The sequence below is a fragment of the Phaethon aethereus genome (assembly GCF_964289735.1).
Source record: "Phaethon aethereus genome assembly, chromosome: 2".
Taxonomy (NCBI): domain Eukaryota; kingdom Metazoa; phylum Chordata; class Aves; order Phaethontiformes; family Phaethontidae; genus Phaethon; species Phaethon aethereus.
Genome location: NC_138582.1, coordinates 52465203 through 52491049, shown reverse-complemented (window position 1 = coordinate 52491049; position 25847 = coordinate 52465203). Strand labels below are relative to the sequence as shown.

The 25847-nt window shown below is 41.6% G+C and overlaps 1 protein-coding gene across 3 annotated transcripts in view; it reads right to left on the bottom strand.

The window, feature by feature from the left end:
- The window catches only part of ZNF521 (zinc finger protein 521), a gene marked incomplete at its 5' end in the record, with an annotated part of 204047 nt that overhangs the window by 107960 nt on the left and 70240 nt on the right, over positions 1-25847 (bottom strand). For all 3 annotated transcript variants that reach the window (XM_081996547.1, XM_081996548.1, XM_081996549.1), the window contains one exon: positions 718-4070. In XM_081996547.1, the coding sequence (XP_081852673.1) occupies positions 718-4070 (3353 nt within the window). The remainder of the gene's footprint in view (positions 1-717; positions 4071-25847) is intronic.

Here is a 25847-nt window from a genome sequence, read left to right as displayed (position 1 = left end):
GGTGACTGAGGAAGAAGATGAGATCTTTCAAGAGGTTGACCCTTTGGTTTTTTTCTGAAACATACATTTACTTCCTAAGTTATGCTGCATAAATGGGATTTCAATCATCAGGCACTAGGTGTTTCAGTGACATCAGAATGTTGTTCATCAGGAAAGGAAAGAAAAACACAAGGAATTTAATCCAAAGGACTGATTTCCCAATTTACCTTAGGCTAGTGTTGCACTTCTACTTAATCAAAATACGCTGTAAGAGGGGAAAATGAATGTCTACAACACAATTTACAAAAAAAACTCTTCCATTTGTTGCTCATAAATATTTTTTAAAAATCCACCCCTTATGCCAGAATTTTGGCTCACTGTATTCTGCTCCTCTGTCATTAATGCTCTCTGCCATAAGCACAACTCCTAGCTGGGGATTCCAATGCGTACAGGAGCTAGGATAAGATTCCAGATCTCAGTTGTGCTGGCATGAAGATAGGTCTCCTCAGTGCTACAGAAGACAATATCCTAGGGAGACTGGAATTAGTCCTATTCTGCACAATTCAATCCAAGATGTAAGGCATACCAAGAAGCAAGTAATTGCTAGCTAATGGCTACGGATGGAAATGTAACATGGTTCAGCCTAAGCATTTCATGACAAGTGACACGACAGCTTGAAAAAAGGGGGATTTTTTCCAAAAGGATGGAAGGTGTCAAGAGCAAAGAAAAAAGGGTTACCTCTTCAGTTTGGGAGGGGCTGATTCTGGGCATTGGAGATACTTGTGGTGTTTTCAGCTGTGTGCTGTTGCTGTCTGGAACAAGCTCTCTGTGGATTGACTGAATATGGTTTTGGAGTTCACTTTCTGATTCAAATTTAACATTGCAACTAGAACATCGAGTCTTCAGTCCCCCTGCCTTGCTTTTGTTCTCAATGGAACTCAAGTTCTCATTTTGGCCCATGCCTTGTCTGTTACTGCTTGAAGGGATGTTGACACTTGGACTACCACTTTTACTGAGATTAACACAGCTAGCACACAGACCATATGGCAGACCGTTGATGTCAAGTTTCACTAAATCCTGTTTTGAGCGGAATTCCTTCAGGCAAGAAGCACACTTGTACAGTTTCTGGAGATGCTGTGTGCGCCCCGTGGACTGCACGGCAGAACCGTTTCCAGTTTTCTGCATGTGGAACGTGCCATGGATTTTCAGTTCCAGCGTGGAGGTCACTGTCTGCATGCACACCACACAGCGGAACCCCGTCAAGGAGTTCCTCAAGTCAGGGTGCATTTGGCAATGCTCTAAAAATTCCTCCTCGCTCTGGAGAGGCATCTTGCAAATCCTGCAGTTTCCAGTGTCCAGGCTCTTACTATGTGTGACCTTATGTTCAGTAAGAGTCAGAAGAGATGGAAACCGCTCGCCACAGATTGGGCACATATAATGTTTCACCGGTCCCAAGTGTGTCTGCATGTGCTCTCGAAGCCCGTTTTCGGAGAAGAATGTTCGAGAACACACATTACACTTGTAATTCCCTTTAATGAGTTCAGCCTTTTTCTTCACTATAGCACTTTCTCCAGGTCGAATGTTGTGGTCTCGAAGCTGGTGATTTTGCAGGAGAGTCTCCATGGTATAAGCTGCTCCACAAATGTCACAGCCATACATAGGCTCAGATGTGTCCACATCTTCTTCGCTGCCGTCGTGGCTGTTATGGGACTCCTGGCTATTTGTCAACAAGGTCTGGAGTTCCACTTCCTCCTTCTGAACCTGCTCAGATGCCCCATTTGTTCCACAGTTTGGAGTTTTTGTTTCAAAAACACAATGTTTCTCCCTTAAGTGCTTTTCCAGCAAGATGATAGCATGGAAAGCTTTACTGCAGAACTTGCAGTTGTACTTCTTGCTGTGTGTAGTAATGTGACACTGCAGCTCCACCTCCGTACCAAAGGACTCGCCACAGAAGATGCACTTGTGTACTTTGCCTTGGTTCTCCAGGTGGTTGTGTTTAACATGAAGCTGTAGGTCAGTCTCATTGCGGAAATCCCAGTTGCAAGACGTACATCTGTACACCTTCTTTTCATTGCTGTGCTTCACAGCCAAGTGTAGCTGTATGGAGACTTTGGAGTCAAAAACCTCTTGGCACAAGGTGCAGCGGAAGAACACAAAAGTATGCATGTCCAGTAGGTGCTTCTGCAAGTCATCCACAGAAGTGAACTGCTTGTCACAGCTTTCACAGATGTAGTAGGTTGAGGTGATCATGAAATGAATGGTAACATGCTTCAGCAGAGACTCCTGATTTGGAAATTCCTTGTTGCACTGAGGGCAGGTCAGTTTTGGCAGGACAGTGTCAAGATGTGTTTTTAAATGAGTCTGAAAACCGTCCAAGGAAGTATACTTAGCACCACACTGATTACAAATATATTCACCTGCAGGACGAGGAGGAGCACCTCCAACTGCCTGCATCATCTTTAAAGAGGTCTGCTCAATGGTTACAGGAGATAAGGGACTCATGGCTCTGGATTTTTTTCCATTGTGGATGTAATTCAGTGCCAAAGGAATGTTCTTATGGTTCTCCTTGATATGCTTGTTCAGTTTAAGAACGCTATTAAATATTGGAGAATTTGTACAGTAAGAACAAGAATACACTTCCACCACTGGATCTTTTGGGGTTCCAAGCACAGGGGAACCAAAACGGGAACTGCTAAGATCACAATGGACTTGTCTAATATGCTCTTCCAGAGAAGAATCTGTAAGAAATCCCATGTAGCAATGGGGACAAAAGAACGCATTACTGTCCTTAGCAGCAGGGTTGGCAAATCCATGAGAACATCGAATGTGCTCCTGAAGGGTGTTGAGGTCATTGAACACTTCAGAGCAGAAGTTGCACTGGTATACCATGGCAGGCATGGTAGAAACGATCAGTGCTGGATCCGGAGCTTCATGGACTTGCTTAAGATGTTCGTTCAGATTGTAGAGAGATGGCAATACTTCCAAACAGTACTGACAGATATGGGCTTGTTCGGGTTTATCTAAATGCATAGTTTTCAGATGTATCTGCAATACTGCAAGGCTGGAAAACAACTGTTTGTTGCAATAAATGCAGCTATAGGTAACTTTTGCCTGTTTACTTGAAGGACCAGTGATATCTGGCACTTGCTGAGCTGCCCGCTTCCTTCCACGGCCTTTTGGTATAGGGGGAGCCGTTTCCACCATTGTTGAACTATCCACCGAGAGGTTCGAATCTGGAGTGGTGCTAGAGACTGAGGTGTAGCCCACAGTTACCAAAGACGGGCTGTTGCTGTGGTTGCACGACTCTGGCTGCTGGTGACTGTCCATGTGGCTGTACAGCTCCTCCACAGTATGAAAGTTCTCAGAGCAAATGCTGCATGCATTCTTCTTCTCACCATTATGAGCCTGCTCCATGTGATTCATCAAAGACGTTTCCTCTACAAAGAGTTCATGACAGTAAACACACTGAAGAGCAGATCGGTCTTCATTAGGGGAACACTCAGGGTGACATTCTGCAATGTGCTTCTGAAGATCTTCAGGAAAATCAAAGCCTTCTTCGCACTGACTGCATTTCTGAGTGTCTTTCATTTTCCAGTCCTCCATCCGGGAAGCGGACTGGGACCCATCTTTGTTCCTCTCGTGAACCTGCATGTGACCATGCAGCGAACTAGATGAAAGGAATCCACGTCTACAAATGGCACACTTATATGGCTTGTTGGACGTATGAGTCTTTAAGTGAATTTTAAGATGATCACTCCTTGAGAACGCTGCATCACACTCACTGCAGTGATACTTCTTGTCTCCCGTATGAAGCTTTATGTGGCGGTCCCTGCTCCGTTTGTGTTTGAAAAGACGACTGCAATATGTGCATTTGAAAGGGAGCTTGTCGCTGTGACTTTGCTCATGGTGCTTTAAGTAGCTGAGGCGACTGAACGATTTGTCACAAAACTGGCATGGATAGGGCAAGCCTGGGCCTCCTTCCTCTTCACCAAAATCACAACCTTCTCCATGGCTCGGGGAAGTCTGGTCCTTGCTAGAAGGTGATGATGCTGGCCATGAGCAAGTGGGGTCATCCTCAACATCCACTCCATCTGAAATGAGAAAGAAACACGCCCACAAGCTTAATCCCTACAGTTCAAAGGAGATAGCAAACGCGTATGAACAATGCAGATGTGCTATTCCTAAATAGTTACAACGTGCTAAACTCAGACTAGGGTATTTCTTATACCTGTATCCGACAGCTTCAAGACCACATTTATTTTTATCAGACTGTAAAACATTACAAGTTATTAAATAGTTCTGTGCCTATATTACCTTTTTATTGCTTTTTTATCATTTTTTCTCAGTTGCAGGATATGTATTATACATTGACAACTTTATTAAAATGCAGATTTTAATATATTTAATGTTTCTTTTGTATCCATTGTAAAATGATTTGCATATTATGTGAGCATCTGAAGAGTCAAAGGAAAGGAGAAAATATTACAGGAATGATTTAAAATTAATACAGGCAACTCACACGCCTAATATTTAATAAAAAGATTCCCCCTGCTTTGCTACAGGTGTTTTTTTTTTCCCTTGAAGTTGATTCTGAACACAGAAATCTTTTAAAGGCTGTTACTGAGAGAGACTTGGGTGTTATTCCAAACGATAATAGGAAAAATTACAGGGGAGGAACACGACAACAGTATGAACAGTGATGTTTTCTCTAATAAAATGCAACCAGATTTCTCCAATAACGATACAATTCAGTTACTGAAAGCTGGCAGCTGGATCATTAAATGTTCAAAACAAACCAACAAACCAACAGCCAGGATCAAGGAAAATGAGAAAGTTTCAAAAGAGTCAGATGTGAATGGCTTTTTTTTTCCTTTTTAAGTTCAAGAGGTTGCCCACCATTTCTTCCTTTTTGCAAAGGCCTCAGCCAGCTGAACTTCCTTAGTCCGGCAGAACCTGTACTGTGAGGTGATCACAGACAAAGCAACTTGTAAAAAAACTGGAAACAGGAAAATGATAAACGATTATGGTAAAAGCGGAAAGATTTACGAGTAATAAGGAAAAGACAAAACAGAAATGCTAGCCAGATAATAAACTGAACTAGTTATCCATGATATTACCTCATCTCTAGACAGAGTGAGTTGTAACTATTTTTTTCAACAGATGTCCTGTACAGTTTTTGTATCTTTTGTTTTAAATGTAGATTACAACACTGTGATGATGATCATACTTCTCTTAAGATAGAACTTCTTTAAAAATACTAAAAGAACGCTTGAAAGACCACTCTAGATCAAATAATCCTTCTATTCCTTTCCAGGGGCAATGCTTGGGGGTTTTTTTCCTTTTAAAGGTAAAATTGACTACAGTAACAGTACAGAGAAAGACAGGATAAACCTCTTGAAAAATATCTTTCTTAAGGTAATCCTGCAAAGCAGTAAGTTTCTTAACATCTTCAGCCTTCTCTCAAGAAATTTACTACACCAACATAAAGGTTAGAGCTGGCCTATATTATGTAAACAAACTCCAAGCCTGCTTTCTTTAAGGTAACAAGATTTTACTAGATTATCAACCTCTTGCTTATCCACAGGAAACAGATGAGGATTCACTCCTTTCCTGCATCTAGAAACTGATGACAACGCCATCTCACTATCAATGCCAGATGGCAGCCATCTAACTCTGAGAAAACAACCAAACACCATTGCTGGATGCCTGCCCACTGACACAATGCTTTTCAGGATAAGTTGGAAACTGCACGGGTTTTTATCCTCTTGTTTACGTCTTGAAGAGGAGGGTTTCACAAATTACACACACTTTTCCCACACATACTCAACATATACCTCTATTTACCTATGTACGAATCTGCACTAGTGGTATGTATTTAAATAACAAAACCAAACACTAGCCCAAGTACCATATCTTTGAACTGAAAACAAAGGTGTTTGTTTTTTTAAGATAAAAACCGAAAAATAGAAATCCTCCCTTCCAGCAAAAGTACTATCATCGGATAAAATGCTTCCCGATGAACTGAAGCAAAGTTACTCACTGTCATACATACTAAATTATACCAGCAAGGTGAGGTTTTACGTTGGTACATTAATGACTGCAATATTCACAGCCGACTTTTCATGTAAATCTTTGTACTGCCCTTTCAAATTGCTGGCTTTGGCTCTACAATTGGAAATGATCAAAACAGTGGAACAACTATTCAGAGAAAAAGGTGTTAATTTTTCCTACGTTTTTAAATTTTATTTTAAATGAACATTTGCAGCCACATTTCCACATTTTTAGGTGGAAAAAACTTTTATCCTCTAAAAATCTAACATATTTCTGACATACAACCACTGCTGGCAGATAAACAGGAATTTATGTCAAGCAACTGAGGGAAGAAAAATAGTCTGCGACTGCCTAGGCAACATATTCTGTAACCAAATTTAGTATTAAAATGTATATCCTACGCAGAAATGATATATTATTGTATAAATGTTTAGAGGAATGTATAGTAAGTGTTATAAATAGTGTACCATCACTGACACAGTAGTAAATCACTTCCTTTTTGTGGCCACCGCCTGCCCGGTTTTACCTACCACACAACTATTCCCCGTGGCTTGTGGATCTCAGCGGGCTGTGGGGCTGGCAGCAGGGTCGGGATCAAGCGCCGAGTGTGACCGCGGTATAAGCAATGGCAGCCCCTTTCCCTCTCCCCCATCCAATTCTCCTTATTTGCTTGGGGGTCTCTCCCTTAGCTTTCACACAAGGAAAGGAAAGCGGACAGGGAATACTGTAACTACAGCACAGAGACAGTTCTTATTTTCCAACCGGCAAATATAAATGTTTCTGTGTGCTACTTTGCTTGTGGGCTTTTTCATCCAAGCCCGTAATCATTCTGCAGAGTAATTCTCTTTGTGCAAAAAGGAGAAGAGCAAACCACTTACAAATCCGCCTCGCTTCCTTTTAACTTGAAACGTGAAAATCTCTCAATCTCTCAGAGCTACAGAAGAACCAGCAAGGCAGGGGGAATTCCGCACGGCGGACGGCGGAGGACAACAGGATTTTCCTGAGCAGGAGCCTAACAATGCGGCCAACGCGTCTCCCCGGCTTCCCCCGGTGCGGCGGGGCGGGGGAGAGCCGGCGGGGAAGGGGCATCGGCGGCCGGCTCCGGAAGCAGGGCCCCTGGGCTGCGCTCACACAAAGGCTTCCCAAAGCCAGGCCTGTCGGGCCCGTCGGCGACCCGCGGGAGGACTTTTGAGACCTTGTCGCTTCGACGGCAAGGGAGACGTTTCACTGCAGTGACTTGCGCTGCGCAGACTCCAACCTGAACACTGCGAACGTTGCGGGCGACTGACTAACGTGCCTGGTGAGCTTAGGGGCTCTCCAGGAATGGCTCTGGGGACAGCGATCAAGAAGGAAGCATGGATTAAGAGTAACTACGGCTGCAGCAGTACATGGGTGGTGGCACTGCCTGTCCTGCTGTCTCCCCACCCTGCCCCACAAAAGATGCCACACCGTAAAATTAACGTGCAACCACTAAGAGCATCTCCTTCAAAACGGCAGTGATCCGTGGCCTGCTACCCCGCGCCGAGGCTACTCCATGCGCGCAGGCGTTGGGTGAGCAGACGCGGGCCCTCAGAGCCGTGGCGGAGGGGCTCGGCGGAAGGTCCCCGCAGCTAACCATCAGGCTGGGGATACGGCCGCCACTCCCGCCTTCCCAGGAGCAACTCCCCACAGCGCCGGCTCGGTGCTGGCGTTAAGTTTGACCCGCTGTCGGGGTAAAAGACTTCAAACCCCTCTTTGCCAATCATTCTCCAGAAAAAACGAACAGTTCGCTGCTACGCTGTATATAGCCATGTGTATATAAATCTGCAGACATCTACACACCGAGCTATGTCAACATTACAAATACAGATTTTTAATGTTACAACAAGCTGCTTTAAAATACTCTGGACCGAATTCAGATGCACACGTACAAGTCCCCGGGAGTGGTACACATCTATCTGGGGGCAGACCAGGGCTCCAGGTATTCGAAAGAGTGTTTGTGGAGTTTTGAAATATATTTTCTGTATTGACTTTTTTATTTTCTTCTTCCTTCGGCACTCACTAAGTGCTACTTACTGTAAATGACTTTTTTGTGTTATGGCAAGTATTCTGAGTTTCAATGTGATGCACTTAACATGTCCATGTAAATTTTTAATTTTTGGAACCAGTCACTTCACACTCACTGACTCTAAGAAAGCTCTAGCACTCACAACCGAAAAACTTTGCTGGAAATCAGCTACAAGGCCTAAAAGTCTATTTAAAGATGCAAATGTGTGTGAATAGTTAGTGCAGATGTTTTTCTACACCAACTGTACTTGCTGAGTTTCACCATTTCCATAAAGCACATTAAAACAAGTGTGTGAACACTCTGAGATGAAAGTACCAAGCACTCCTGAGACTTCCAGTGGAAAGTAGAGCTGCCTGACTTTTCTCCAAGCAGACAGGAATGCCCATGATTCAGCAGCCTGAGTAAATAAAAGAGGTCCTTATTTCCTAATTCTGCTGGCTGGCCACACTGCAGCAGTCTCTGTGCTGCTGCCAAAGGGGATGCAAAACTGGAACTACACCCAGCAGCTGAAGGACTGTCTTTGTTAGCCAGCCAGGCCTTCCTGACCATCTTCTGGCAACAAAACTACCGTATCCTGCGAGGAAGACCTCCATCTCAGGCTTGATAGTTCTCTAGTCGGTCTAATAGAACACAACAACAGATTTCGCCTGGTCTGTGTTGGAGGAGGACAGCTGGAAACTCAGTTAGTAGCAGAGTAACACCTGTTCAGTCATATTTATGGGGGAAAGTGCTCACTAACAGAAAAGTGAAGTAATACCAGAAGGAGTTATCCCACAAAAGAGGAGGGAGGAAGGGGGAAGCATCAGAGCACAAAAGCACCTCTGTGGAGTTAGCAGCCAGCCGCTCATGTGCCAACCCCAGTAGTCGTGTGGTCTTAAAAGTGATCTTATCCCTAGTGCTGCTGACTGAATTAACAGTACCGCTTCAGAAAAACGTTACTTAGTCACCAGGAAGGTTTATGACATATGCATGCTTTGGCTGGAATATGCTTCAGGGCACTTGCTCTATCATGCCTTATTTTTCCGTATGATTTAGACATGTTTTTGCTGCCACTAGACAAATGGCCACATTCCTAAAGCAAATGTCAGCAAACCTTTATGTACCATAATACATAAGGTTCCTCTGATAGAACAGAGTTTACAAATATGAAAAAATTAATATTTTCAATAACCTGTAAGCAGCAGTTTTCTATTTTCCCCACTTTGCTGCTCAAGTAACTGGGGCACAGGCAGGCTGGAGCAGTTTGCCTCAGGTTACAAATGTAATCTGCGCAAAGGAGGAAACAGAACCCGTATCTCCCGGGTCTGAGCCATCCCTGCAAGAAAAATCCTTTCTCCCCCTGAAACACAGAGCTGGCAAAATGCTTAAGCTGCTGGACCCAACCAAAGAGAAAGCCCAGCAGTTCAGCCGATCAGACACCGCTGGCTCTGGGTCCTGCTGATACGTTCTCACTACTTTGCCGCCTCAACGGTAATGGCTGGTCACACAGCTGTCCCCCAGGACCCCATCTGAAGTACTAAATAGCAAGGTTTCTTTAACGGGCACAAAATTTATAACAATGGGTTACATAGGATGGGAATAGATACTAAAAATGACAAATCAAATATGCCAAGCAGCAGCACATAAACACATCTATTACATACTGTCACAGGCATCTGGATTATGAATGCACAGGTATGCATTGCATTGTGGTGTATTTATTATTTGCTGTCCCTCCACCAGCCAAAGACCTGTTCATATACCACTGCGTACACATATATGTGCTCATACACGCATATAGAAACGGATGGACAGCACAAACAAACATACAGCTTTGCTAATTTACCAGATGACATGCTACAAGACAGAATTTAAATAGTAAGAAAGGAAGGACTAAATAGCAGGTAGGTAGGTCAGTTAACTGGATGTATGATAGAGCTACACAGTTTTAAATCCTTGCTTTTTTGTGCAGGTAATTGAGTGGAGTGTTTATTATATATCATATAGTTTACTTGTAATGGCCATTTCAGGTTTTAGTGCTGGACACATTTTATATTATTACTACCACTAATTGTCTGCAGGGCTGCCTTGAAAATGAGATAAGGAATCTTAAGGGGATATGCAGGTGTGAATAAATAGTAAATGAAGAGGTTAGATATTGCTGAAATAAAACTATATTGTGCTGTGTGCTGAACAGATCTAAATAACTAGAAGATCAAAGGATAGCGTTGAAGTATTAACATGACTTCAGTGATGGCCTAACATACATGTCACTGAAAAAAACTATGGTTTTGAAGTTTTTAATAGAATTAGCAGATAGTGCTAACCTGTAAAGTCACTTTAAATAAAATATACATTATTACATAATATCCTCCATTTACTTTCAATAGAAGTGTACACAGTTTTGGCAAAGCCACAACTTCAATATAACCATCACATTTTTTTCACATCAGTGACCCCACATTAAACTCACTCATTTGTCTCATAACTTATTAAATGGCTTGAAAACTAATACTCTGTAATGGGCATTCAAAAGAGAAATGTGAACTTTAAAAATTATTTATAATTTACAGATGTTTTTAAAATCTATCAATATTTCAAAACTGCTTTGGGAGCACTAATTAAGTGCATTAACAGATTACTGGTAGAGAAACATACAGAGGTTCGTGACCAACAGAACCGAGACAGCTGGTAGGGAGGTTTCCCCATTTTAAATTTCATAACCAGAATAAAGACAGCTCCTAGAAACAACAAATAAGGCACTTTAATACCTCGCAGGAAAAACCTGCTTGCTTTTATAAAATGCCTTTAATGCCTACGTAAGTAGTTAACATTCCTGTATTGCTCTCCTAAGGTAACCTAAGCCTCCAGTTCCATTATGTCTTCTTCAGAAGACATATTACTATTACATATGTAGAGAGGAGCATAAATGTTTTCCTTGATTGTTGCTTAAAGTTCATTTGAACAGACGGAGCCCAATGAATTCCATCTTCTACAGCCAAATTAAAGAAAATGTAAGCAGTTCACATTCTGCTCCACCTTCCAAATCATACACAAATCCCAATTTGCAACTAGAAGAAAACAGAGCTACCTTCCGCTTGTTTGAAGAAGTCAGTATTTTGTGCCTCCCTAGGCAAAGAGAAAGAGTAAGTAATTTTCCACATTCCTGTACATATAACTAATGACAGTCACCATCCTCAAAGCTTATTATACCGCTTTACATAATTGGGAATCGCATGTCACACAATTAATTTACAGAGGTTGTTTAGTTGTGACTATACAAGTGCTAAGCGATTCAAATTAGCTCATTTGTCCACTGCTTAAACGTGACAAACACATTTACGCTGTTATTTCTTCCGCTGTTAAGTTGCTGTTTCTTTTAGTAGCTGTTTTTGTTTGTTTGTACGGTATGAGTCAGAGACCACCAGGCTTGTTCCATCTGAAGCTAGGGTCAGAAAAAAATCACCCTGAGAATAATTACATTTAGAATCAAGATAATGGGAAAGCAAAAAACCCATTCAAATACTTTAGCAAACTTGCACATAATAATGAGCTCCTAAGAACCTGTATATTAACAACCTCATGTACTAAAAGTAGTGATTCAGTCAATCAGGTTTTTGCTAGAAAATAATCATTATAATTTGTTGTGCTGATAACAGTATTTGCACTGCTTATTAAGAACAGCAAATGACTAGGCGACAAGAGTTCAGGTTCCTTACTGGACTCCAATATTTTCTCCTGTGTTCTGCTTTCATTGGGCCATGCTCTCCCCAGGCAACACCATGAATAGAACCAGAAACACTCTCCCTCCGATCTTCCCCTGTGCCGCAGCTCCTTTTGAAAGCTGCTGAAGTGTACAGAAGACTCAAGAGACAGCAGCCCCTGTAACACAGTCCCAGTCATAAAAGGTAACTTTACAGTGGCATACAGGTATTAAAATGAGTTGACTGCTTCTTTCTTTCACAGGTCACAGTATTAAGGAGCATGTTTGAAGTCAGAGAAGCGTTGTTCGTTCTCTTTCCTTCCCAAAATCAAACAGTCCAGAGGATCAGATCCTGGGAGCTGAAGGAGACCCTGCTTCACAGATGCCTTCCAAGTCCCCATTCCCACACAGCCCCGAGACACTGCGGGGAGAAGGGCAGGCTGTCAAAACCTCTGTAGCCAGAGGCTCAGACAAAAGATGGAGCCCCTGAGCAGGATTTGCAGGCAGAAACCCCTGAGATGTCAAGCACCACCTTGGGTCCTTATTTGAGTATCGCCCTTCTTTCAGTTAATCCAGAGTTTAATCATGAAGGTCTGTGGGGATTGCTGCGGGTGTACCTCACACTTGGCTGCCTTCTCTCTATTTTTTTATCACGTATGCCTGTCCCTCCCACCTGTGCCTACATTTCAACCACCCCAATTCATTGCTTCATTGCCTCTAGACCAGAACAGAAACAGCAAGGCACACTTTGGAGGGGGCTAAACTAGGACAAAGAAAAGAAGGAAGACGACATGTGGAGAACCAAAAGAAAGGAATACAGAGTGGGGAGAAAGAAGGGAGTAAATAATTGCATCTGAAAGAAATCGGGGCAATGGTATCGCAAAGGAAATGGAAAGTAAAAGGAAATGAAGATCAAGCAAAAGCAATGCAGGCAGTTAGCGCTTTCAAAAACATATCAGTGTTATTTTACAGTGTGCTAGAATTAAATACAGTAAATAAACACAGAACTGCTTATTTCTTAGAATGACAGAGATGTGGTAGCAGTCTTATTTACACAGGTGAAACCTCCTGGACCTAGATCTGCAAAGGGACTTAGGTGTCTCCAGGAGCCTAAGAAGGAAAGAAAGCAGGATTCATGGGGCCCTGGGGGGGGACCAGGAAAAGGTCTGCAACCTCACAGCTTGGGCACTCAGCTGGGAGAGGGGAGTACTGGGGTCTTTATACATTAAAGAGGCACTGGATGAAAAAAAAAAAACAAAACCTAAGCACAAGTTCCAGACTGCAAGAACCCCTGGACTAAATGAGTGTCCTTCTCAGGAGGTTAACAGTTCCTTCTCAAACGTGCTCCTACCAACCCTATGAATAGGGTACTCATTGCTCCAGCAAGCCCAGCTTCCATGGGAAGAGACCTCTGCACAACCAAAGACCCTCTGCTCAGAGTCAGGAAACATGCCTTTGAATCCTCTCAGGATGCTGGGGGAACTGAATCAAGGCCTCGTGGTTGTTTAATACTCCACCTACCTGGCCCCTATATAGGGAAGCCAGGAACACAGCACTTTCTGATGTAAGTGCCCACCGTGTCCTGGGCTGAGCAGATGCTCTCTGTGCAGCAGGCTGATCGAAGGCGATTGGTACCCAGATGCTCACACTAGGGTGGTTTGCATTGACTGCCAAACTACAGATACCTGAGAAACTCTTCGTGAAAAAAAGAGGTGCCTACCAAAATGGGGTGAACTCACGGAGGTAGGTTTTGGATAATCAATTCTATTTAGCTTCTTATAGTCCATCTAAATCCCATTTTAGGCTCACTTTTTTTAGATTTGGCTGTTAGTGCAGATGTGTGCCGCAGCTGTTAAAAGTGATGTCCCCGAGCAAAGGTAACCTTGTTTTTTAAACTAAGACAGTGCTCAGAATGGCAGACAAATGCTTACACCCACGTCAGTGCAGCACAGTCACACTAGGGGCAGCATGTCTTGGGAACCTTTTCACTGTAGTCAAAATGTCGTTCAAGAAGACACAGCCCTTTCTCCCTGATCCTCATTTTCCCCAGGTCACTTGAAGTGGAATACACATGGATGCCTTTGCCATGGGACAGGCACAGGTTGGTAGGTGTGCGTGGCTTCTAGTCACTTCTAGTGGCAGTCTAGCCTGTAAGCGGGACCTAATGAATTTCTCAGTTCACAACGGTCAGAAGACCAAATCCTACTATAAAGCTGTCGCACGTAAACTGTCACACCTATCGTCTTCCTATTCTGCAGAACATCAATCCCTCTCTGTGGAATTTTGCAAGGTAAGACTTGCATTTAAAATATATGTGCTTCATTCTGTCCTTTGATGTTAATATAGGTTTATTTGGGTGATTTAATTATAACAGAGATAGGGAAATTCTTTGCAAAAGGCAACATTTTCCTTCTCTTCTGCATAATTTCTATTCACCAAAGCTTGCTGAAACTCATGATTGACTGTCTGAAATAGAGGCCTCTCCAGAAATAAAGAGATCTCCGCTTTGTTAAAGGCTATATCTAAAACAACCCTTTGTAGCTTCCTCATTGTAGAATGGAAGCCCGGTGTGAAATACAGTAAATTAAGCCTTCTGCTGTCAGGAATGGAAATAAGAGTAGAGCAGAAAAACGGCTGGATCTGAAATGATTTTTTTTTTTTATTGGCTTCATTTACATCCTGTCTAAGGTCTTCTGAGCAGCTCAAGGTGTCTTATCTCTGGCTACCAGGGGGTATTTTGCAGTCAAAGCAGTTAACGTACTTTCTCTCTCTCTCTTTTTTAAGGCCATCTTATCTTATCAGACAGATCTCTTCAGGCTGAGGAGAACCCATACTTATCAGTAGCTGTACACTGTATTGACAGCTCAGTGCTGCTAGGGACAAATGAAAGCTTAGGGTAGAGAAAGATCAGTTAACCTGTTCCACTCTCAGTTTAGACTCATCTTTGGTTTGTCTAACTTCAGGAAACGTTGTACGTCTTTTCTCTGTTTACTTGGACAACAGAGGCACACAATCACATCATCAGTTGCTAACTCTGGTGTGCAGGTACAGCCACCGCAGTAATCCCCAAGGCAGCCTGCTTGTCGACCTGTGAGTGTCAGCAGTGCTCCGCTGATCTCCAGCGACTCCTTCTCCAGGTGACCTGAGGGGTGGTGGGACTGTTCTGGGAGCATCCGAGTGCTGCTGGGATCGCGCAGCAAAGCAAAAACTGAGGGCTGCACAGCCTCACAATTTGTGAACCAGCCTTCCCCCCAGAGCAAGGGCCATGCTGAGGGCCAGAAAAGGGAAGTAATCCCACCTACGGTCTAAATGGAAGCAATGAGACTGAAGGCGAGCCTAAAGAGCATCCTGCAAGCCTGTTCTTGAATCAGAAGATACAGGGAAGAAGCAGTTTATTTAGACCTGTCCTCCATATCCTACCAGGGTAAACTTTACAGCACAATACGATTAGCAACTAAGAGCAGCCAGCCCTGCTAAGTGGTGTCTCCAGGAAATACAGAAGACAGCTTTCCCGCTTACCACAAAAAAAAGATACAAATGGCAAGACTCCTCTTGTCCTTTGCCTGATGTCACCAGCAGTGAACCAGGTCTAAAAAGTTACAGCTGCTGCTACTGAAAAATCATTCACCATAATTTCAGGTGAAAAAACATGTAATTGAACATTAAGCCTTGAGCTGGTCCTGCTTTCTACTTTTTTATGTTTACTTTTTCTCTCCCTTTTGTGTCCAAACACTTCATGAGCACTTTTATATTAGCGATAACCCTAGACTTTCCCTGCAGAGAAGGTTCACTATTAATTGTCCATTATCTTGGTGTGTCAGCACAAAAGAGAGGGGAAGAAATTCTTATCCAAATGGTTTCACCTCCCTCTCTTGAGAGTGATGCCCTTGTCAGGGCATTAAAGACATGAAAACCTGCCACTTATCAGAATTGTGTTTGAATCGAACTACTGTCCTTGAAAACCGTAGACACCAGATACCATCAAAATAAGCCACATTGGCAGATCCTGTTCCACTGTGACTTGGGCAACCTCTATACAGCTTATATACACACTTGTGATTGCATATGTTCAGTAACATTATAACCACGGCTTAAAATAAGAAAGGCATGGTCTTTTTCATTTTATAAAACAATAAGCATATTATAAATAGCAGTTGCCAGAGTGAAGAAAAGTTGGCCAGCTTCTATGTTAAGTCTCTAGATACCATATTAAAATGTGGAATAGTAGTATGTGCAGATTTTTTGAAAAGAAATGGTAGTAGAAGGAAGAAGATACATATGACATTTTTTATAAAACGGTTTGGAAGATTTCAGCAGTTTAGATAAGCCTGAGGACACACTTGAATGTAAACTCATTGCTGAACCAAATCATAAAGTTTTTTAATTACTTCACACCACCAATTCTTAAAAAAACATAAGTCAAGCCTATTAAAATGCTGAATTTGCTTCCTAGAATTAAACAATATTTCAAAGAGGTCTTTAGTAATTCTGTTAGCCTGTTCAGAAACAACAACCAAAAAGTTACATTCACACCTGCAGAGCTCTATCTGTCTTTTTTGGACAATCAATGACTGTCGTCGCTTTTCACAATTTGAAGTCACAAAGAGGAGGAAAAAAAAAAAGAGAAAAAGAAGTTACGCTTTGCTTTTAACAAGTGTACAAATTAATTCAGAGCACTGTAATTTTGAAAATTTTCTATGTTTAATGTGCACTGCAGTTAAACTACTTTTTCTGTACAAATTAATTTACTGCATCAGTGATCGATGTTTATGTTTAGGCAATTTTATTTCTCAGTATGGTAAAATTAGACCTAATAGTTGCAACCTGTTATGTCCAATCTGTCACTGAAATTCAAATTGCCTTTTTCCTATTATTCAAGGAGCAATTTGGAGGAATTAAAGCCATCTAAAACCAGAAGACAAACAATTCTCTGTGAGGACTCAATAGCCTGTGTCATCGACCTGCTCTAGAAAGCGGTGGTCCTTCCTCGGCAGAACCACTGCCACCTTTTCCTCAGGTTCTAAATGTTTCCAGCCTGGAGAGCCACAAAAGGCACAAGTGTCTAAAGACAGCAGAGCGTTGTGCCACTCCTTGAAGGGAATGTAAAGACAGTCTACATTTTGAGGAAGTGGAAACATCATTAACAGCTAACAGAAAGACCCTTCTCTGTGTTCTATAATTGTTGATGTTCACAAGTTTTCAATTAGCCATCTACAAAAAATAGATTTTGTACTTCATGTGGGACAAGTTAGTTATTGTCATCTTGTTCTTGTCAGTGAAGCAATCAGCTCCCACTGACAAATATTATTTATTACTTCCAGTACTGAAATATACTGGCTGACCTTTGTTTACTACTCTTAGCCTTATTTTTCCTCGCTTCAGTGGGATGGCTGTGTCATACACACCAGGTTATTCCCTTGAATCACCTGAGGCTTCTTGATGCCTCAAAGACTCTTACCCCATCTTCCAATGTATCTTACATGTTTTGATCCCATTTACATTTCTGGATGGGATGTTGTATGCTGTTTCTGTACTTATTTATATGTTTTACTCTTAAAAGCCTAACAACAATCCTCCTCACAAGAAACAAATACTCCTTCTCCTTTCCCCTCTCACATGTCTACCTTTACCTTTACCTTTACTTTTCTCTGTGTGTTTGTGTGTGGGAAGGAAAGATTCATTTTTCTCACACACAGAGAATGAATACTTTGGTTTCCGAATACCAGCCTGCATGCAAGTTTTTGGTCTTGTTGGAGGTGGATGAAATGGAAACAGCGAGATGAGAGATAATGTTGGTTTTTAGGAGATTTTGCATCTTCTCCAGTCATTTTGTTTTACACTCTATCTTTTATCACTTTTAAAATTCCAAGTAGGCTCATTTCTTTGCAAGATTGCTCGGTTCATCAAGCTGATTAATAATTTTGCTACTAGGCTGTGCTGATTAATGTGGATTAGTCAAGTGATTAATAATTTTACTGTTTTGCAGGACCAAGCTGCCCGAAATGGGTTTTGATAGTATTTTACAACTGGAACTTCCTTAGACGGATGATATGTAACTTCCTGGATTCCCAGTGCTCAGCAAAGTGGCATGACCTTACCCCTGGGTTCACTCCTCTGTTTGAGTGCCTATAAACCATTTTCAGATGACAATATTTGAACTAAGACCCTTGCTTTTTGTACAGCAGTTGGCTGCTACTTCCTCTTCCTCCTATTTGTTTCATTCCCCTGGTTGATGTTATCAGACTTATCTCAACTTGAGGTAAAGCACGTCTTTTTGCTAATGCCTACGCAGTTTCTAGAACAAAGACCCTAACTTCTGCCGATCCCTTGGCAGCCAGCATAATACGAATAACAACATCATCTACATGGGCTTGGGTATGTATGTAACAGTTAAATAATTCAATGCAGGTTGGAAAATACACTTTATTTCTAGTATTTGATGGTAGAAGCACAGACCATTGTATTCCACGATTACATTTACACGCTTCCTCCTCAAGTGGCCAACGAACCAAATCACTATTTATCATCTATTGTACAAGATTTCCTGACTCTGCTTGTGTTTAGACTTCTGTTTTGCTGATACTGGACTTCACGGTATCGTCAGTCTCCAGAGGAGCGTATAAAAGCACGATCTATTTCTAAGACTGAATAGCGGGCTCTGTTTTAGGTCATGCACTGGCCGGTAGGCTGCACTTTCTTGCTAATTACAGTGGAAGTTTTCTCTTAAAGAAAACATGGCATTGCAAACAGCACGGAATCAGCTTGCTTTCTAATTGGAGCTTGCTTTCTAATTCTCTCAGACCCAAGTTTCCCCATAAACACACTCTGCTATATTTGGACACTGGATTTAACCCTCTTAGACAAAACAAGACTTGACACAATTATATATTTATTTGATCTTTTCTAAAGTACCAATTGCAAGCCAAGCAGCACAAAGAGCCAAATGCAAAACAGTAAAAGTAGAAAGCAAAATCTAATAGCATGTTACAATATGCTATACACACAGAATTCAAAAGGGACCTGCCAGCCCCAAAAGATTCAATTCCTGACTAGTTAGAGGAAAGAGAAAAACAAGAGGGTAGCAGATGCAAAAACAAAGGTAGGGAGCCCATAAAACAGTCATGGATAGGCCAACTGAAATAAACAGGGCTTGCAGCTTGCCTTAAAGGCAGCCAGCAAGGGGCTCTGGCAGGGAGTTCCACAGCCGAGGACAAGAAAGACTTGCCTTCGGCCGGCGCCTGACGCAGCCCAGGGAGCGAAAGCCGGCTATGTCCAACTGCGAGCAACTGCCAGACAGGGACATGGAGTGCAAGGCTGCTGCCCAAGAACCGGGGGATTAAAATTTGAACAGCTACATGGATGGGGCTACATTTTTAAATATAGCAGCTTTACACCCCAAAGAGGCTCCGGATCAATTTCAAGGGAAACAATTAGGAGCACATTACAGTAGTCTAGCCCAGATGACTGCAGTATGGTCTCTGTCCAAGATAAATAAGCAAACTGTTCAAATAAGCTGGAAATCCATCATGAGGATGGAGGGCCCTTCTTGCTGGGGAAGGCACATTACAATGTTGGTCAAGAATACTCCTGACCTGTATCCTGCACTAGCCTGAAAATGTGTCTCTCCACATCCCAGAACACTTCCTGCTTCTCTACTCCATGCCCGTTACGAAGGCAGCCTCTCAAGGCATATCCTCTAAGTGTTCCCCCCGTTTTGTATGTGTTGTGCTACAACCAGTTTCAGTCCTCTAAAACACGTCTCCCGGAGACATATGGAAGCCTGCAAATATACTGCAGACCTCCTGTAAGCAAGCATAGTTCATCGCAGACCAAATGAAAATACCATATATTGTAATGTCTCCAGTCAGTTAATGGAACTGCAGCCTCTAACTCCCCTGATATCCCACATCCCACATAAAGACAGAGAAAGAAAGGAGATATAATGGAAGACTCCCTTGTGGAAAAGAGCATATACTCATTCTGGAATAAGGTATTACCCATTTGGTCCAACCATTCAGTTGCTCTAGGCCAGATGCCAGTTTTGGGTCACCTCCTTGGGCCAAGCTCCAGAGTCATGGGACAGGAGCCCTCATCTCCAACATGGACACAGTGGCAGCTTGAGGAGCAAAGAGCTGGGGAGAGAAGGGAGCACTAGGAGCATCCCGATCATCAGGAGGAGCCAGTAACAGCTGTTCCTGCCGAGCCACAGTCCCAACACAGGATCACTTCAAAAAAATTGTAATCCAGGCAGAATCACGCTGTGGACTGGATCTGCCTTGCAGGACACTTTTTGGACCACTCTGTATCAACTCCAAAGCAAAAGCTCTTCTCTGGCTTTTACCGTAGCAGAAAAAAAAAGTCTGTTTTGTGGCTTTTAATCTCATGGGCATAAACCCAATCAAAACAATCTGAAATGCAATTGAGACAATTAGGGGTTTTTATTCCTTCTGATTCTAACATGGCTGCAAAGGAGACCGATAACCTTCTGGTCTAATCTTTATCTTCCTGACAAAAAGGAATATGAACAACATCAGAGCAAACAATTGCTGACTTCGTACCAAGGTGCAGGCAGCCTATACTAACCAGGCAGCCTGTAACAGGAAACATTTCCAGGAATTTTACATGTGTTTTTATTACAGCAGGATCTGTTTTCTCGGGTTCACTCAGTCGTGAGCTTGGATTTTAGAATGCAGTGGTACAATACTGTGTCTGCTACTTAGAGAGTGGGATGGCTGAAGAAAGGCTGTAGTCTCCCTGAATTTTCTACAGAAATACTTGGCTTTTGTTCCTTGGCTCTAGTATCTCCTACGTTAGCCCATCCTCACATTGGACCACTTTATTTCCACAGAAAACTTCCAGATCTCTGTTGCTTCTGAAATATTTTGATTTGCAGACTTTCTTCACAAACCAAAAACTGTATTCCACTGAAGAGGTGGTTTGCATCACCTCAGATTATCTTATGTGAGGTAAAACGAATCTGTGGCCCTGACTTAGCTTTATCACGAGCTCCTACTCATATTCTGCAAAGAATTTAACCCTAAGTGATCATTTTTATAAGCTCAACTACATTCCTCCCTTTCCCCATGTATTTAATTGCAAAAAAGCTAATATTCTGGCAGGCGTGAGGTACTGGTGATGTACTGAACACGCTGAGGAAACTTCTAGCAAGTCATCTACATCAATGAAATATGAGCGGACACATCCAACAGATACAGAGAAGGACTAGCAGAAAAAGAATTGGCCAACCTTTTGAACACTAGGCTGTTCCATTTGACTTAAGTTACCAAAATACCGTAATAGACTAAAATCTACAGTCTCAGAATAAAACCCTGGCCCTGCTGAAGCCAATGGAATTTTGCTATTAACTTTAATGGGACCAGTATTTTAGCTTTGGTCTGGATCCAGTTAGATGTAGGGTTTAAGAAAATCAAACTTATTGCCTGGGAGTCCAGTGGTAATATTCAAAACGAATGAGCTATATTACTTGGGTTCATGAGGAAAATACAGAACGAAAATTATGGTAACTTTTCAAGGTTTATTAACTCAAGTCCCATAGCCTCAAGGGGCTATCTCCATCTGCCCTATTTATATGCTACCATGACAGTTCTTGCTCTTCGATAAGTTATGTTAAAAAAGTCTTTGTATCATAGGGATTTTTTTAACTTCCCACAGATAAATATTTTCAGTAAAAGCACACTGATTCTATACTAATTAACTATGAAGCGGGTTTTTTTACCAAATACAGATACCTAACCGTCAACTTGCAAATACAAAATACATTTTGAAGTGACTATTTGCAAAGCTAAAATATGTATGAAAAATAATGTGTATGTGTATTTTATACATATATGTATAAAAACAAATAAAGGCATATCCAAAAAGAACTTCCCTTATTCCACAAATTTCCTCAAAGACCCTGAGATGTAAATTACATCTTTAACTAATTCCAGATAAAAAAGAAACAAACACATATTTCTCAAGTCACTCTTCCAGAAAAGCCTGCGAGGTTAACTGAGCCAGAGCTTGCAGATGCATTCCAAAAGTGAGAACTGCTCGTGGGGACCGCACTGCTCCTGGCTCCGTCCCTGTTAGCAGGCTGGCTGGCTGGAGGCATCTCGCAGGGTACAACTGCAGCACTACTGCATCGAAGGAGGTGGTCTCTCAGCTAGCCCAGCAGTATGATAATGAAAATATGGATGTTAAAACTACAGTTCTGATGACGCTAATGGCTAAACTGTACTTCTCCCACAGTTCAGCTAAAATTGGCTCCACAGTGGCTCCCTATATAGTCGGACATCAAGTCTCCGTGTGTTCAGGTGTAGTTAGAGCAACTTCTTAAACTGCACTTAATGGCCCTGTCACAGGTCCAAGAAGTACTTGCAGATGGTCCGTAAAGAGCTGCTTGATCATATGGCATGGCTCCCCACTTCCAGATGTAACTGCCTTGAAGGCTAACCAACATGCATTGTTTCGCTAATCCTACATTTCCTTATTAAGAGTTGCCACAAATATTTATGGAGTCATGAAAGGGAGATAGATGGCTTGCAAAATGATCAGAATCATTCCTGTGTACTCTCCACTTTATGAACTTAGTGAAGTCTTGCTTTACAGCCGACTCTGGAAAACTTTCAGATGTGTCTCTATGGTTCCTCTCTTGTTTTCACCATCGCTCTACACTTTGACTAAACGCGCAGTGCCAAGAGGATCAAATTGCTCTGGTCAAGTTTTCAACACTAAATATTGAAAATTTCCCGTACTCCCAATCACTTTGGCAAGAATTAACTTGCCCTTTTCTCCTGAAAGAAGTGCTGATCTACTATTTGAGTCATATTATCAACATTTTTTTTGGAGTGAGACGTTCAATTGTTCAGAATTTGCCCTTTTATGGATTATTAATAAAACATGTGACTTCCTGAAATTAATCCACTAATGCTTTGTTTGCTGGCCCTCCCAATCAAGTTCTAACTGGGAACCAATTTGTCTGAAACTCTGCTGACAACAGTTTTATTTTCCCCACTAAATTAGGAACTTGCATAGTTAAGTACCCCATTTAAAAAAAACACACCCCCCCTAAAACCTTACTGGCTATCAGTAAGGCTCTCAGTCATCACACTCACTTGATGTGTTATGCAGCAGATTCCTTTTTAAGGCTTTATAAAGTTTTTGCCCAATTTACTTGTTGGATGTTTTAAGCCTTCTTAAATTTAAGATGCAAGATTATTCCTGTGAAAGGTGCGTCTCTGACAGGCATTCTCGAATGAAGATTTTGCTCTTGCATTTTGGAGACATACGGACTAATTCTAGATGTTACCTTAGATCAGTCTTATATCAGTGTAAATTCATCGACTTGAAATGCATTACTTTTGTCAGACATCAGTGTGAGACCTGTGAGATCAGATTAGGCACACAAAGACGGCTTTTCATTTTATAGAGCTGTCTGAAAAGCTACCAGCTCTTAAAGATGTGTGGTTCTTGTAAAAATGGCTGCTGAGCCCTTCAGATTGAAACATTTTATCAATATGTGTATTTTTAACCACTATAATAATAATTATTATCAACATCAGTGGCAAGGAGGAGTAGACAACGACTTTGTATAGGTTTGGCTCTTCTCTCCCAGTTTCCATTTACAACTGCCAAACTGCCCGCTCTGTTTCTTATGTAAAATTGCAGATGTCTTCTTATTAATCAAGAGCCTAATACAGTCCAGATGAACAAACAACTTCAGCACTGCAGCACGTACCTCACTTCTTAAACCCAGGATTTATTGAAGCGGCCTGTTCCAAGATCTCTTAACTTAAAAAAGATGGTTTATTGTTCCTCGCTTCTACAGCAGGGGCCTAATAAAGGCGTTGAAACTATGTCTTTGTCCCTTTGCAACGCAGTATTCAAAGAGATTTCCAACCCTACAGTGTAACATTATCCAAATCCTTTGAAACCGTAAGTAGTCGCTCAAACCCAATCATCCAACTGCAGAAAACTTCACGGGGAATCGAGAGCAAGGCCATACGTTCCTGACGGCTGGGCTACAGCGGTGGGTATCCGCGAGTCACCTGCGAAACGCTACAGCACGCTCAGCGACGTTTGCTACAGGCCGAAGTGCCCCCCTCAGAGCACAGGGACCGAACTTCTTTTTTTCAAATGCCCATTAGTAAGGAGGAGAATATATGGCTCCAAATATTTTCCTCCCATTAAGAAAAAAGGTTCAAGGGAACTCATGTGGCTGTGCATCAATTCACTGATGTTACAAGTTTCCAGTATTTCACTGCAGATTTAGCCTGTAACCCAGCTAATCAAAATTGGTTTAAATATTTCTATTTAAAATTAAAATCTTCCACCGCCTAAACTGTTCTGTGTACTTTAATTTACATTCCCTAAATTGGAGGAAAACAGATCCTTTCTTTGTAATCATGTAATAACATGAAAAAGAAATAATGATTAGGGTTTTAAAGCATATATTAACTCACGGATTGCTAATTTTTTTTAATTATTGTTTCAAATTATTGGCACCCTCTTTAGAATTTCCAGATTACTAATGTGCTTGCTAATATTGGACTGCTAAGGGTGGTTCTATTAATAAGATGTATGTATATAGAAAGCTGGAAAAAAATAAAGGTTATAATATTAGCATACCTTATTTTTAATTAAAGAATTAAAAAGCCCAGTCTTTGGGGGATTTGGGAAAATAGTGTAGCCAAATGAGACCAATTAACTTCATTAGCTTCTGCAAATACCTACTTTTCCAGCACATTTCTATTTTTCCATCTGTTTCACAACTACACGTCTACAAATTAACATTTTATTTATGATTTAAGGTTCCAATTCCTAAAAATTATGCATTCATTGCATACAGTTTCCTGTATTTATTGAAAAGTCACTAAATTATATATCTTCCATTCTTCATTCCATTTTTTCCTCTGAATGAGAAGAGCATACAGCCTGCAACTGCAAAAAACCACAACCCAAATCGGGCTTGAATGTTCAAAGTGGGAACATTCATACCACAATGGGAACTGCACAAAAATCTATTTGAAAATGACAGCTGCAAAAACTCAGAATAAAGAATATGATAGAAGTGTCATTAAAATGCCCTATTGCTACTACTGAGTTGCACAAACATTTTCTGGAGCCATTTGTTATAGGTTAGCAGTCTGACAAGTCTTATCACACACAGCATCAGTTTCGCTCATCTTGTTCTCAAGCACTCAGCAGCATGTACAGCATGGACCACCAAATCCCCAGCACCTTTCACTTAGGAAGAGGTTTGGAATGGTTAGTAATGGTAATACGAAGAGTAAACTGATTATTACAGTCATTTAGCAGTCAAGAAACTACATTTACAACTTTGATATCAACCAAAAGCGCTAATTTACCTCAGCCTCATCATCATTACCTACTTGATTTATGATTATACGGCAGCTTTGAGTGTGAGCAGTTTCAATGGACAAGGAAACCTTCTTTAATGAGTCATATTATTAAAATAGTTCCAGAAAAAAAACAGGTATTTGTAGGAGTTGGAGGAAGGGAGCAACTAGGAGTATTTTACATGTCCAGAGAGGAACGGACACATGCTCCTTCTGGTTTTGCTTCTTGTATAAGAAAGTCAGCAACCATAGTTCAGAAAGGCAGCTCACTATATGAAGAACCAAAAAAGGAGAAAGAAATATTAAAGTGGCATTTTAAATTTAAATTACAAATTCCTGATGTAACTCATGAAGTGTGTTGTCTAGTTTTCTTGGTTTGGCTACAAAATCATTTTATATGTCGTTAATAAACTGCGATCCTCTAGGTGAGGTGCCGTCAGGGAAATCACAATGTGCAGAACACTCCCGTTGATTTCTTTAAGCTATAAGATATAGAAAAGGCAAACAGTCTGCTTGTTATCTGTTGTCTTCTGTTTTTAAACACTTTTTGAGAAAAGTTACCTAATTTTTACCCATTTTAATGACATGTAAAGCTTAAGGGTGCACCTGACTGGACCCTGCCCAGTTTCAACCATTAGTTTCCCCAACTGATAGTAATGCTGTGAGTGAAGCCTGAGCTTATTTCCTGGCTCAGCCACAGATCTTTTGCACGTCTCTGCACAACACT